Source organism: Acipenser ruthenus, chromosome 2, assembly GCF_902713425.1.
Source record: "Acipenser ruthenus chromosome 2, fAciRut3.2 maternal haplotype, whole genome shotgun sequence".
NCBI classification, from domain to species: Eukaryota; Metazoa; Chordata; class Actinopteri; order Acipenseriformes; family Acipenseridae; genus Acipenser; species Acipenser ruthenus.
The window spans coordinates 22,627,238-22,642,486 of NC_081190.1; the positions used below are offsets into that span (position 1 = coordinate 22,627,238).

General features: G+C 38.0%; 1 protein-coding gene across 3 annotated transcripts in view; it reads right to left on the minus strand.

The window, feature by feature from the left end:
* Nucleotides 1–1,999: 1,999 nt before the first annotated feature.
* LOC117409112 (methylglutaconyl-CoA hydratase, mitochondrial) overlaps nucleotides 2,000–15,249 on the minus strand; it is a 91,398-nt gene continuing 78,148 nt past the window's right edge. For all 3 annotated transcript variants that reach the window (XM_058992273.1, XM_058992265.1, XM_058992276.1), the window contains exons 7-10: nucleotides 6,316–6,503; nucleotides 5,230–5,280; nucleotides 3,157–3,204; nucleotides 2,000–2,820 (exon numbers count right to left, since the gene is read on the minus strand). In XM_058992273.1, coding sequence (XP_058848256.1) covers nucleotides 2,743–2,820; nucleotides 3,157–3,204; nucleotides 5,230–5,280; nucleotides 6,316–6,503 — 365 coding nt within the window. In that variant the 3' untranslated portion in view covers nucleotides 2,000–2,742. The remainder of the gene's footprint in view (nucleotides 2,821–3,156; nucleotides 3,205–5,229; nucleotides 5,281–6,315; nucleotides 6,504–15,249) is intronic.

Genomic DNA, 15,249 nt, shown 5'->3' on the forward strand with positions numbered 1-15,249 from the left:
ACATTTATAAAAGAAAAATAAAATGTATATGTTTGCAATAATGTGATTCTAAGAAAAATGCAAACAATTATCTGTTTGCAATGCTAGATAATCGTTTGCAATTTTCTTAGAATCACATTATTGCAAACATATATTAAACCTACAGGAAGCATTATGCACATGCGTCAGAGTACAGTTTCAAAGCTCAGGTTTGTGACCTGAATAAGTATAATTAAAAAAAGAATGGTTGCTAAATGCCAGCTTGTTTCAAGGAGCTTCCTGTACCTTGATTTATGTACAGTATACGGGCACAGACTCGGAATGAAACATTTCAAGTTGTAAGCTAATAGTGTATATAAAAAGAGATAGATACTTCACAGAATCAAAGCCTTGCCTGTCTGCCTCCCATTACTTTAATGATATATGACCCTTGTATTTCTGTTCACAAAGTTCTGGACAGCTAAAGTAAGAAAATTACAAACTCCTTTGCAATGCTACTTGACAACTTCAAAGCTTTTGCTGTTGTATGATATAATGTGACACATTTCATACATCAAGGTACCTTTTTGTTTTCACTGAATACACTTTAACAGTTTAATTGGTATTGCATTTTCACGTCTTTTTTTTAAAAAAAAAACACCTGTTTGTTGTTAAGCTTATAAAAGAGAGTCTATGCTCATTATGTGTATGCACTGATGAAGGCTTGTTTGCTGCAACACGTTTGCTATGTTCCTGCCATTATTATTTTTCTTTAAAAAAAAAAAAAAAAGTTATTCTATAAGGAGTGCTGGCTTCTTTCTACTTTTTTTTTTTTACCCTTTTATGACATCACAGCGAGGTAAGCATCAAGGGGAATTGCATCAAAATGGGAAAACAATCTTGCAGTGGGTTAGAAAAAAATAAATAATTAATAATAATAATAATAATAATAATAATAATAATAATAACAATAATAATAATAATAATAATAATAATAAAAAAATGGGTTATTTGTTTTTCCTTCTACAGCAGCCTAAATAGCCATACATCAGACCCCCAACCCCAAATACAGATTGCTATTAAGTAACGACTAGGCAGCACAATTAAATGCATGGTTACACTGCTTTCAAAATAAAGAATATCAAATAATTTTACAGACTGCATGAGCTATATCATTCCACACCATACCCCGGTGTTCATACAGAAATAATCCAATCAGGCAGCAAAAAGAAGCCCCAGTCATTGCTAATGGGCTGTGCAGTTATTCTATTATCTAAATGCCACAATTATTTTGTGCAGACTTAACATTTTCCCTATTAAAATAATTGTATATTACTCAGTTAAAATTAAACTAACTCACTTAGAATACTGTTGAGGCAGTGAAAAAACGACCCTGCAATTCTCCAAGGAGCAACAGCGTGAAGTCACAGTATATTACTTACAAATGATGACGGATGACAGGAGCAATACATATGGCTAATACATTTATAAAGTGCAATGCATGCACTATAAACTGCATTACTTATTTGCATTTGGTTCATTGTTATTTAACCATTCTGGAATAGGTTAAATTGTTGCAGAAGCACATAACCTACTTACTACAGTGTGTGATGTGAACCAATTTTGTGAAAGGGAAATAAAAACTGAAACCTCTCAGTTGTTAAGTTTTTTCTTTCTACTTTCTGAATATTATTGGCGCAAATATTATAACTATGTGCCATTGGGCTTTTTGATGCTAAGACATTTAAATACAACATCCTTTATTTCTACTCCCCCTCCATCCATAGAGATGATATATTAAGCCATTTTTTACATCCATATAAATTCAGAGAAAACAGGTCTATTCTAGAGTGGGTTCAGGAGTTTAAAGACAATGGTACATGGAGATGTCACTATTTAGATTAAAAAGACTAATGGTTCCTCCAGACACCAAACTGACATTATATAATATTGAAACTTGCACTACAACAGTTAATATTACATTTTACAGCCACATAAAAGTGATTGCTCAAAGTCATGTTTATTTACAGGATGCAGAATGGAAAGGCGACTGCCCCAGGATACAGGGTTTACTTTATTTAAATATTCACAGTAAGATTTAAAAATCATTCAATATTCACAGTATGGACCGGTAATCACCACATTACAACCAATTAGACACAGAAAATGTATTCAATCTGTTTTATTTTTAACATTTATTTGTAAAGCTGGTTAAAAGCATGGCCATTAATGAGAAACTGTACAAGGCATTTCTTCAGTTACCATTTTATTAAGGCAGTACTAACATGAAGGTTAATCTACATTTTTAAATAAGCAGGGGCTATCTGTAGTCATTGCTTGACAATCTGTAATCTTGCTTTTTCATAAATTAAACCTGGAATACTGGAATCCAGTCAATTCACAACAGATGTATCCTCTAAATCTACAGGTTTTATGAGGAAAGACCGCATGAAGCTATGTATCAACATGAAAAAAGCTGCTACATGAAGTATCCAGATTGTGCAATAAATGCCATGAACCACTATTCTCCCCCACTGCTTATTTATAAAAGAGATTAATCTAAAACTCAGCTGATGACAAAGCAGTAGTGTTGTGGGCAAGTTGGCGCACATTCCAGATCATTCAATATCCGTTTTGTTTTAACTTGCTGTCTTACTTGAGGTTTGTTAATGCAATGTGTCACAAGCGAGAAGTACATACGCTGATAGTTTCAAGTTTCATCACTCTTCTTATTATACCATGTGAATCAGGCAGTAATCCTGGCACCCTTTTAAATGATTTTTCTTATTCTCCCTTGTAACGTGGTGGTCTTTTCTCTTTGAATGCAGTTAGACCTTCAATTCTGTCCTTCGTTGGAATCACCTATAATACACGAGTAAACAAACGCAATCATTTTTTTTATTGTTTTCAGAAGCAATTGCAAGGTCAGGGGAAAAAAAAAACTGCTTCTGATGCTGAAAATGCTCCAAATGTCATTGCAAAATGAATACACAATAAATGATAAGGCAACTGAAGGTCAAACTCACAAGGCTTGCGAAAAACAAAGGGAAAAGGCAAGAAGAAAAAAGGATAAAATATAACAGGCCACAAGTGTATTTTCAATGCAAAAGTAACATTCATTTAACTTCGTTGGAGCTTTGTTAAGGACAGGTGAAAGCAAAAAATGAGTTTAGACCCAGGAATATTGTGTTTACATACCTGAGCATAACAAGCTTCTTCAATCGCTAAACCTGTTGCCAAGTCAACCTGAAAAAAAAACAGCAGCTTTACTAATTAAGAAATGGTGTTGCATTGATGCTGAATGTGGGTAGCAAACACACAAAGTAATAAAAATAACTACATGACTTTTGCACCCAGTTTCTTCCATTATCCTTTGACAGTATGCAGAAGCAAAAACATATAGAAATGATCAAGGCACAAATGTTTTAATTTGAACTCCTGCTATCCTCCCATGTGCTTTAGAAGGATGCTATTTCACAGCCCCTTCTTGCTCTCTTACTTGATTTATTGAGCTGCAGGTGATTTCATTGTGAACAGGCCAAACCTAAACGCATTCAATCAGACTTATAAAATGGAGGTTCTCAAACTTCTTTTGTTGACGGACCCCTTTTCAAATGGAATAAGAATCACGGACCCCCTAACTGATTTACTGCTGCTAACCCCTGTGGCCCTGTCTTGCTCTAAACACACTGCACTGCTCCGTCTGCCTGTCCTGCCCACCCACAACACAGGAAAACAACATCGTTCAAAAAGCTCCCTTAGCAAGGGAGTCTAGGATGCTACTTCTGTTACCAGGGCGTGACGTCACCAGCGGGCATTCAACCAGCCCCTCTACACATGCACTATCAGGAATGCCACACTGTGTAAACAGAGGAGATTTGCCTGTTTTTACTCAGGCAAGCCCTTAATATTTCAGGACAGCGGTTAGGGCTCTGGACTCTTGACCGGAGGGTTGTGGGTTCAATCCCAGATGGGGGGCACTGCTGCTGTACCCTTGAGCAAGGTACTTTACCTAGATTGCTCCAGTAAAAACCCAACTTTATAAATGGATAATTGTATGTAAAAATAATGTTATACCTTGTAGCATTTGTAAGTCGCCCTGGATAAGGGCATTTGCCAATAAATAAATAATAATTTCACAGACCCTCTGGGCAGTCTCCATGGACCCCACTTAGAGAACCACTGATATAGAATATCAAAATGATTAAAGAGCTACTGAATTAATTTAGTCAATCTTGGCTGCTAAAATCATAGGAGAACAATCACAAGAGATAAGGAACACAGCAATTATAATAGTAAAAAGGTTCATGGGAACTTGGATTTCCCAGAAGCCTTTGCAGCAACACGCAATCGCTGTGCAGAACTAGTCACATGATTATGTGATGTCTTGTTTTCTGTAGCATGTAGTCTATATACTTTTTTTTTATAAATCTTTTCACATCACTTGAAACAAACAGGGAACAGTATATTAGGTTAATTAAGCCCACACAAGGCCAGATAATACAAGTGCATTTTTAATCATCTCCCCTCTTTTGTCTTCTCTTTTTGATACTGTACTGACTGTCCTAATTTCCCATTTTGTGATCAGACCTAAGAGGAATTACAGTATAATGCTGCGAACTTGTAATAAATAAATACATACATACATAAATACATACAAAACAGGAGTCATATTTAGTACATATTTATTTTGTGATTTTGGATCACTCTGACCCAACTACCAGGCTTACTTGTTTTTTCTTTCACATTTCATGAAAGGAAACTGAACAGCAACTTAAATAAAAACATTCTTGTTTTAACTTGCCAGCTTTATTAATAACAGAAATTAGACACCTCTAATATTAAAAACTGGTTATTGTGCCAGGCAGCAGCAATAGCCTAAAGTTATATAATGTCGTTTCTCCTGAAAATACACACAAACATGATAAAGACTCTGAGCACATATACTAATCAATGACGGGCTACTCTGCAGTGTAACAAACACAGTACATTAACAAACAGTAAATCAATCCAAAGCCTAATGTTGTTATATAGAGCAAAAATATAAGAAAAGTGTAAGAATGAGAACAAGCTTGGTCCAGCTCTACTTTTATCTATTAATAACTGAATACAAATCTGAAATGTGTATCTAAAAGTTCATAGGAATTAGAGGTCATTCTCAATAGGTTATTTAATACATTCTGTTATGGGAAGTAAAGTAAAAACACATTATGAAATATTTCCTGTACCATGATGGGGGAAGGGTGGGTGTGATCCTGTTTAAATGCTTACCTCAATTCCTCTGTTAATGGCAAGCTTAGCCATTCTCATAGCTATGGGTCCCTGAAAAGCAAATATAAACATTAATACTGAATACCTTAGAAAGAGAGATACAAACAGATTGGTAGAGAGGTACAGTAATTCAGGTGACAGGATACGGTTGCAACCTGATTCAAATATAATCATCCCTTTCTATACTTTTTGAGTATTTTTTAACATACCCTATGCAACACAAATAAGTGTTCTTTAACATTCCATCTTTTTTTATTTCCAGAATATTCCTTATAAGCCAAAACTGCTGATTTTTTTTTTTTTTTTTTGGCAGAGCAACACCAGAGCTCGGGCGGAGGGCTTTGCATAGTTTACTATAAATTAGGCAAGCAGTAAAATAAAAGTACTGGCTTGCTAAACACACTGGGACATTAGCTCCATCTGTAATGATGTACTGATGTCATAATCATTATAGTTAGGACTCAGTGTAACAAACATTCCATTGCTTGAACAGAAACTCTACTATGATGCTGGGAATTCAAAGTGCAACTCAAGTGTACATTACAGTGTTTTAAAAACAGATTTTGGGAAACAATGTGACGCAATAGTACTAAAAACAGATGTTTAATCTGAAACACTGTTATGATTTCAGTTAATCCATACACTGGAGTCAAGTTATAGTAGCCTGGGGTATCCAAAGCACGCAAAAGCCACTTTCTCTGTTAAAGGCGCAAGTTAAAACGTGTACACCCTTCAGATTTATCAACTAATAAACTCATCCAGTGCATTATTCATTTAATTGTTCTTTGAACAGTTTATTAGTAAATGATGTATTGCTTACTACTGTAAATGGGGAGCACTGTCCTAGCAATGCAGAGGTTAATCACACAATGTCATTTACTTTTGCATTGTGTTGTGCTTCTTTGTGAATTTGGCTCAGTCCATCAGAGCATATTTAAACATTACAGTGCAGTGTGCATGTTTGTAAATATGTGTAAACTTGAAATCCATAATTGACACTTCTGGTGCCAATATACAAATCTTTCAGATACTGTTTACAATATATATCGTAATATTGGGAACATTCTTAATGGAGGACACACACACCTGAGGAATGAATTCTCTTGCCAAGGCCAAGGCTTTCCTGAAGGCGGCGTCTCCTGCCTCATTCTGTTCCACGGCGTGGCTGACCAACCCCAGGGATTTCGCCTCGGTTCCATCCACAGTACGGCCGGAGAAAATGAGCTCCTTGGCAGAGGCCACTCCAATGGTACGCGGCAGCCGCTGTGTTCCACCTGGACAACAGAAAACAATGAGTATAGATTTGGCTCGGTGGTACGCACGTTATAACAAAAGAAAAAAAAAAACATTAGTAACAGACATTAATAAATATAAATGCTATGTGTGTGTTTATAAGCACACAGTGGTCACACATACTGAAAACCAAGCAGTTATTTTGTGTAAAGATAATATTAACAGTATGACGTGCCTGTTTCACACTCACACCATAATTAATGAGTAATTAGCCTAGCCTCTTGCATTTTTTGGATGTTTGCAATCATTCTAGGTAGTTCTCAATGTACTCAATTACTGGGTGTTTTATTTGTTTTTAACAATGCTACCCGAATTCAGGATCAGCTCTTCAGTTCCAGTTCCCTGCCACAGACATATACAATATAGGAGAGCAGCAGAAATGTCTTTATAGACGTAGATCCAGGGCCATCGAGTGAAGACCTACAGTCGATGGTGCTGGTGCTAAATAATCTAAAAGATACGTTAGATTATCAGACCTACGTTAATTACAGTATGTCTGTTGCAGTCAACGAGAACTGAAGAGCTGCCCCTGAACTCATAGTCAAAGGTAAGGGCACAGTAAACAAAAACTGAGAGAACAAATGTTTCTCCAAGATTTATTTATTTTCTTAAAGACATGCGTACCAAAAGCTGCCAATTATTGTCACTAGTGCAATAAATAGAAAACTCAGAAAAGTTATTTCTTTATCAATTGAAAGAAGTAATATGCATAAAAGCACCTCGTTGCCATAATAACACAGCATGCATTGGCCTATGCTTTTTTTTTTGTTACCATCCCAGTTTATCTGGATTATTAGTAAATGACATATTAACACTGGAAGGTGCTTTCAAGAACATCCCTGACTTTCATTGTAAAATACCCATCAAATTGGGTTTAAATAAGGGGTAGGGGGTTCATGTTTCCATTGAGTTTACTTAGAAAAAGAGATAAAAGTAACGTAAAACAAAATCAAAACACCAGTGGGTTCCCTGCTGCAGGTATCAAAAATTATAAATCAATTTCATAAATGACTGGCCATGGTGCTAGCGGTGCTCAGCTAAAGTGAATATTGTACAGTTCATCAATAACTGTCTCTCAATTGCATAAAGTGGTTCTAATTTACAGTCATTAATCTCTCTAGTACAAAAGCTGTCTCTGCATTTAGCACTGAAATCAAAATCGGAGTGCTGATTGTTGTCAACCTCTAAATGCTACGGTGACCTACAATTGCATTCAATTGTACACTTTACAGTATAATGTTAGTTATGTTTGCTACTAAACAGAGATTGTAAACATGCCCACATTTAGTTTTAGCTGTAGGAACACACTGATTTCCTTTTTAAGAGACGCTTGCCATTCCATGAGTCAGTAAGTCATTAAAATGAAAATCCTTGTTAAATAAAGACTAAAGCATTGTCCAGTCTATGTAAAAACACTTCAGGTTTAGCCCTTCCCACCATCCAAGTATAAGACATTTTTCCTCTGCATAGCCCCAATATAGGTCCGATCTGAATGAACTACATAGTTTGCTTAGTAACAAATTCAGACATTCTGAATATCAATTTTTCAAAGAGCTCTTTAAAAACACCTTGGGTTCAGAAGTGTGCTGTAGGTGCACATGCAGGTGTACATTCCAAAAATCAATGGTGAAATTGAGTACCACAAATAATGTCAGGCCTAGGCGTTGGTCACAAAACTTTACCCTCTAACATACTTTAGATACAGACAAGAAATAAATTAATCCACCATAAAACAGTCAGAGGAAATGTGATGAATATGGGCCCACTGTTACATAAATGTGAATAATGATAATCTTCTGTAAGTAAAACACAAGGTTGGAGCTGAAGACTCCTGAATAGTAGAGTTCAGAGCTAACACAGTGCTCTAGCTCCATATATTTTTCTTGAATAAAGACTTGAATATATGAGATGTCAGCTTTCATCTGCATCCACACAAATAACTCATTCCACAGGAGACTGGGATCCAGGAACATGTTTGTATTATTTTTAAATCCAATTTCATTTAGAAAGCAGATAAATTAAGTCAATAGTTTTCATTAATTACTATGCCATCACAATGGAGAACTTTTTCATCTGGGAGTACGTGGGTTGACTGGAAACAAATCAAAAGCCTCTACAGTATGACTCATAAAGCACATATATTGTTAGCAAGCCGCTCCAGTGGCACCACAACCTTACAAGATGTAGTAAATGTCGATACATCTCAAAGCTTGAAAGGCAGTGTTAAAGGGTAAAACAGAGGGATGTGTTTTTGCAGTTCAAGTTGACATGCCCCGTGGGTACGCAGGTTTTATTTACATAGACAACGCACGTGACGCTACCAACAACGACAGCTCACTGAGGACATACAACAGTTTGTACAAAAGGCAAAATAAACACAGTACAAAAACAACAAATAAAAGGTGTTGTGAGCACAACGAGCGCTACTCCGCTAACACCATGGAGGTCCCGCTTATACCCCTCACTATACTTTGGGGATCTATGATCCCTGAACTAATCCTTAGTTGTCACACCCCGTCGTTGGTGGTTTCGGCTTCTTCTCCACAAAGCTAAGACACACGGAGATCTGAGGATTCAGCTTTCAGATTTCGTTGTCTGGGTAGCATGGACAATCTTCAGTCCATTGGCTTATGGCCTTGCAGCAGCCCTGAGGTATATCTGCGGGACCCTTTTATACCTGACGCTCTGCTGGAACACGCCCACCTGCTAGTCAGGGATTGGCAGCTGGCAAACACCAGCTGATTTTCCCCATAGCCAAACACAGCAGGTAGGCTGTCTGAGACGGGGCTTCGGGGTCTACATTAATTATTTGCTCAAATAAACACACAATTATTTACATAAATACAACACAACAACCCCACTTTTCATGCGCAGGGCAATTTTTTACTGAGTACAAAACAAATTTATAATAAATCCCAGTTATTGTGCCATTTTTGTCATAAAGCAAGATTGGTCAGATGGTCATTTGCCTAGGACTAACAAGACAGGAATGTAGAATTATGCTCTATTTAGTCATGCCCGTTACTGAATTTTACCAAACAATTAAGAGGATGATAAATGTAGACAGAAATAGCAGTGCTGTAATTACCTCTGATGAGTAACATTTTCTTTGAAAATTAGACGAGCACTGCTTAATAAGACATCACCTGGCCCTTATTACTTAAAATAAATGCCACATACTGTGTCAAACACATTGAGGAGGATGTAACAAGTAATGTGTTACTGAAATTTAATTAGAAAAGTATTTTACTAAGCAAAAGCAACAGTTACTAGTTTTCTTAGGACTAAAACTCAAAAATATAGATTATTTCAACTGGCAACAGACGTGATAGAAGGCAGTTGCACGTCTCAAATGTATCAGTCCTGTCAGTTCAATGTATCTGTGTCTGTACGTCTGCAAGTACAGTATATGCCTCCAGTGCAGCCTGTCTCTTTTTTGGGTCATACAATTCTTTAGAAGTGACGTTGTAGAACTTAGATGTTCCTTGCACAGATCACTAAGTTTGACCGATTTCTCTCACTGTCTGTCCACCATTTTCAGATTTGCACACCTTGCCAAGTGACTTTACCAGCAGTTATGATCGGCTGCAGACTTGAAAACAGGTTGCTTGATAAACTACATGAGGCATGTCACTCGCTTGTGCATGCACAATAAGCAGTAAAATCCAGCTGGTTTACATAAGGCAAATTGATTGCTCGTGACAGGTAAATGGTGTTGAAAGCAACACAAATGTCAGCCTTTACGCCCATTCTAATTACAGAAGTGATTTGATATTACAGTTTTCCAAACTGCCTATTCATAGGAACGAGAATCAACTGATGGTTTCAGAACTTAAATTAAATACAGGCTTAAATAAAATTTCTACAGGGAACAAAACCAGAAAAGTAAAAAACAGAAAAGCCATGTCTGAGATCACAAGTTATGCAGTACAATCAACAAGCATACCAACAACTTCCTTCACAAAAAAAGACGCTATACTATGGGTGGTTATGGAATAAAATATTTATGACATTCTCTAACCATTTTTAAAACTCTTTCAGGACGTCACCTCCAAAGGAGTTATTGGGTTGTTACGCAGCCCCTTTACAGTCCACGCATGCTTCTGTTATAAAATTCATGGTTATTGAATCAAGGTGCCTACAGTGCATTCTAAAAAGACTATGCAAGTCATACAGACAAATAAGACTGCAAGATTAGAAAACATGTTTTAACTAAGCCAAACTATGTGGTTCTTTATAATAGGCCAACATATTATACAGTATTCTAATGGTAACAAGGCAGGGGTGCTGTGTCAGAATTCAAGCTATTAAAGGAACAAAGTTTAGTTAAGGTTGAAAATACCGGTACTCTCCAAACTGGGCCTGGGGTTTTGCATATTTGGAATTTTTATATATTTTAAATACCAACTACCTGACAAACTTGACAATTTAGCTTTATATAAACAAAACCCCATAATTATACAAAAATAATTACATTTTCAGATTGCAATTGTTCCTTCTACTGAATTCAGTCAGTTTGTGTCGTTGCTTGATGTAACTGGAAACGGCTACTGTTGTGATGGGGAGACAAAACCAATCATGCGACGGGTGTAATTATTTTTAATATGTACTATCCTTAAATGAAACCTTCAGATGACATACATATGAAAACCGATCGACAACTGCCTTGTTTATGTTCATATGATCATGTTAATGAAGAGAGGTTAAATACAAATAAAGTGTCTGTTTGAAAATCTGTCAACGTAAGCATCAAGCTGGCACCATCACCTATATGAAGCAATGTCCTCTTGCCCAGAAATCACTGTGCTGGAAGTCATTAATAGCACTTTTCAGCTCTGTCATGTTATTCTGCCAAAGTTCCAAACCAGCAGTCAAAGCTATTGCACAACTCTTACACAACATTTTGGAGCCAAATATTCTCATACCGGGAAGAGTCCCAGTATATTGCATCACACAGCAGTGTAGCAACATGGAACTCTCAGGACTCATTTACTGTAAGTTGTGCTACATTCCTTTTGGGTAATATAACGTGCTATACCCTTAATGTTTCAACATTTTCAACGTTACTTTGAGGCTTAAGAAATAAATCTGCACCAGTCATAAGTCTCCCTGTTACCTGTAGTTTGGGAAATGTACTGTAGCTGGCACTGTTTCAGGGAGTGACATGGAAAACATTCCAGGAAAGTAATTACTAAAGGGATTGCAGTGATAACTACATATTAACAGAAGTATCACACATTTTACAAAAGCTTACGTTTTAGCATGCAAGTTTTGCCAATTCATACACAAAATTAATAAACAATAAAAATAATTTTCCAAACTTGATAGCCACCTTTATGGTGTTTAGCCCTGCAAGATAAGCTTGCCTTCTTGATAAGTTAGGAGTGCTGCCGTAATTTAGTGTTTGCTTTTTGTCGGCTCCAGTGAACTATTTACACATGCTTTGAATCATCAATCAATTGGGGGATTTCTCCCAAAGTTTCACTTTTGTATGTTTCTCTCACACAAAGCTTTTTCCAAAAACGGGAAAGGAGTTCAACATTTTTTTTTCATTTTTTAGTCAGTTACATGCAGCAATAGGATGTTTAGAACAGAACACGGAGAGGGTCTCTGAAGACAGAGTGAAGACAGGACAAATTGCTTCAGATTCCCAATGCCGGGATCACAAAACAGGTTGGTCACTGTGAGTTACAATCTAAAATCTTCACATTACAAGATACAAATACAAGTGTATAATAATTTCATGTATAAATGACAATACAGATTTAATTGTTATCCCAGTGTCATTCGATTTGAACACTTGAGATTCGAAGATGACCAACAACCAATACTTTTGGGATATGCCTGCCACAGGTCAGGTATTTAATGAATACTTTATGTAAGAGCTGCCAATAGGTCCCTTCGGGGAGTGAAGTCCTCAGTCCCGATGGCTAACTGGAACACTGCTGCACCTGGAAGTCTGCGTGCCACTTCCCCGGAATCAGAAACTTGGCTTCTGAAGACTGAGCTATAAACGCTGCGCATCTGCACTCCCATTTAATCTCTTTTTTTCAACAGCCTGCATCGCCTGGTGATTGTAGTCTGCTTTCCTAACCTTGCAGCATTGCTGTTTTATGTTTATCTTCCTCTGCTATTTGCAGCTAAAAAAAAAGAGAAAAAAGAAAAGAGAAAAGAGAGACTTGTGCCCCGGTTGTGTTATTATTTATTATTATTATTATTATTATTATTATTATTATTATTATTATTATTATTATTATTTATTTCTTAGCAGATGGCCTTACCCAGGGTGACTTACAGTCGTAAACAAAAAATACATTTCAAGAATCACAGTACAAGTATTAATACAATTAAGAGCAAGATTAATACAATTAAGAGCAATGTGACTGCATGCGGTACAGACTAGACACCCAGCCCAGTATACTCAGTGTTTGCACCCTCGGTGCTCGGTGCTTCGGTGCCCCAGAGCCCTGGACATCTCAGAGCAAGACGTGACAATGCGCGGGGAGGAACAGGATGCGATTTCAATTGCGGCTTCCTGGGACGGTGGCTCCTTCCCACAGGAAGAGACCAAGAACTGACAGGAAGAAAAAAAAACTATTCTGCTGTTTACAAAACTGATGCTTTAGTGCAAGTCAGCCTTCATTTGTGCAAAACTTGCACGTAAACAAACAAACCTCTTAGCATACTTTTTTTTTTTTTTTTTTTTTAAACTGTGGTTTATAAAAGTCACAAACCGACCCATTCTATCAAGGTAAGCCATTTGTTTTGGGTGGCAATATAACGGGTAAAAATAGCACTGTTTTTATATTGGTGACATTTGTTCAGAGAGAATAGCTGGCGGTATGCGAGGGTGGCGTTATAAAGGGGGGCGGGTATAACGCGGGACAACTGTAGTAGCGTATGTAAACCTCTCGAGGGAGGGTCCTCACCCGTCACGAGTGCATTTGGGAATGTTTCGGGAAGGCCCGAGTCGATCGCTTTGCTACGGCACAGACGACTCACTGCCCCCTATGGTTCTCCCTCCACTGCTGCGGCTTTCCACTAGGTGTCGGCGCCCTAGCCCACGAGTGGTCAAGGAAGCTCTTGTATGCATTCCTGCCAATACCGTTGCTCCCGGCCTTCCTAGAGAAGTTCCGGAGAGAGAAGGCGACAGTTCTCATTGTGGCCCCCAGATGGCCCAGGAGAATCTGGTTTTCAAACCTTTGCCAGCTGCTGCAAGGCCAGCCCTGGGAGATCCCGCTGTGCATGGGTCTCCTCAGTCAGACGAGAGACACTTTCTGGCACTCAGAACCGGGCAGACTCCAACTGTGGGTCTGGCCCCTGAATGGGACCGTCTGTCTGCCTTAGGGCTCTCAGACGCAGTCGTCAGTATGCTGCAGACTAGGGCCTCCTCCACAAGGTCGTTGTACGCCTATAAGTGGAGGTATTTTCAAAACTGGTGTATGAGGTCATAACCCCATTTATTGCACTACAGCAACCATTTTACAGATTCTGCAAGACTTGCTAGAGGAGGGTAGATCCCCCTCTACGGTGAAAGTGTACCTAGCAGCCATATCTGTATGCCATGGCCCCATTGACTCGGTGTCCCCAGGAGCGCATTTACTGGTGACCTGTTTTCTGAAGGCTGCTCGGCGGTTATGCCCACCTAGAAAGGACGTCCTCCCCGAGTGGTCTAGACGTGGTATTGGGGGCTCTCACTAAGGCCCCGTTTGAGCCTATACATTCCATAGAGTTAAAATATCTCTCTATGAAGACAGCCTTTTTGCTAGCCATCACCTCTGCTAAGCGGGTTAGTGGGCTACAGGCTCTGTCAGTGCACAGTGCCTGTATGCGCATTTGGGATGATGGAGCCAGGGTATCATTGCGCATGAACAACTCTTTCCTCCCTAAGGTCGTTACGGCTTTCCACCTGAATCAGTCAGTGGAACTAACAGCTTTCCACTCCCCTCCTTTTTCTTCGGAGGATGATCGGAGATTGAATTTCCTCTGCCCGGTTCAGGCATTGAGGTGTTATGTGGATAGGACAGGAGCACGGTGTCAGTATGACCAGCTCTTCATCTGTCATGGTGAAAGGACCCTGGGTCAAACTTGTAGCTTGACCGGTTAACTAAATTCCTCAACATACACAAAAGCTTTAAACTGGCTCTGTTGTATAACTGGTAACAGACCAGGTAGAAGGCAGTTGCCCTCAACTCAAGAAATGTACAGTATAACATACTTTAAGGAAATGTTCCTTTCAGTGCAGTTTGGAACACATTTGCTTGTAAATTTAAGTAACATACTAAGTGTGCAACTATAATAAGCAATACTTGGGTGTTATTCAAACACAAAGTATCTTCTGCCTGTTTTTTCTCTATAAGCTGAATCCAACTCCTCATGTGCAGGAGTTTTAGTTTGTTGCATCACAGATACGAAATCATTGCCAAACTATTACTGCTGCTTTGTGGAATTCCAATTGTTCTTGACGTTCTTTCAGTTTTGTAACTGCTGAACCCCAGACTTTTTAAAGAACTTGTGTATAACCTGTCAAGGTTTCTCTACAGTTTGTACTGTTTTTCTGCCAAAATGCACGCAGTATTTTACAGTAGGCTCCTTCAAATTCTGCAAAGACAAAATATGTTTTTTCTTTGGATTATTTTTTTATTATATACTTTTTTTTTTTTTTTAACAGTGTACAACATTTTACAGTTATTTTTCCTCATCTAGCATCTTGTTCCATTATTATTA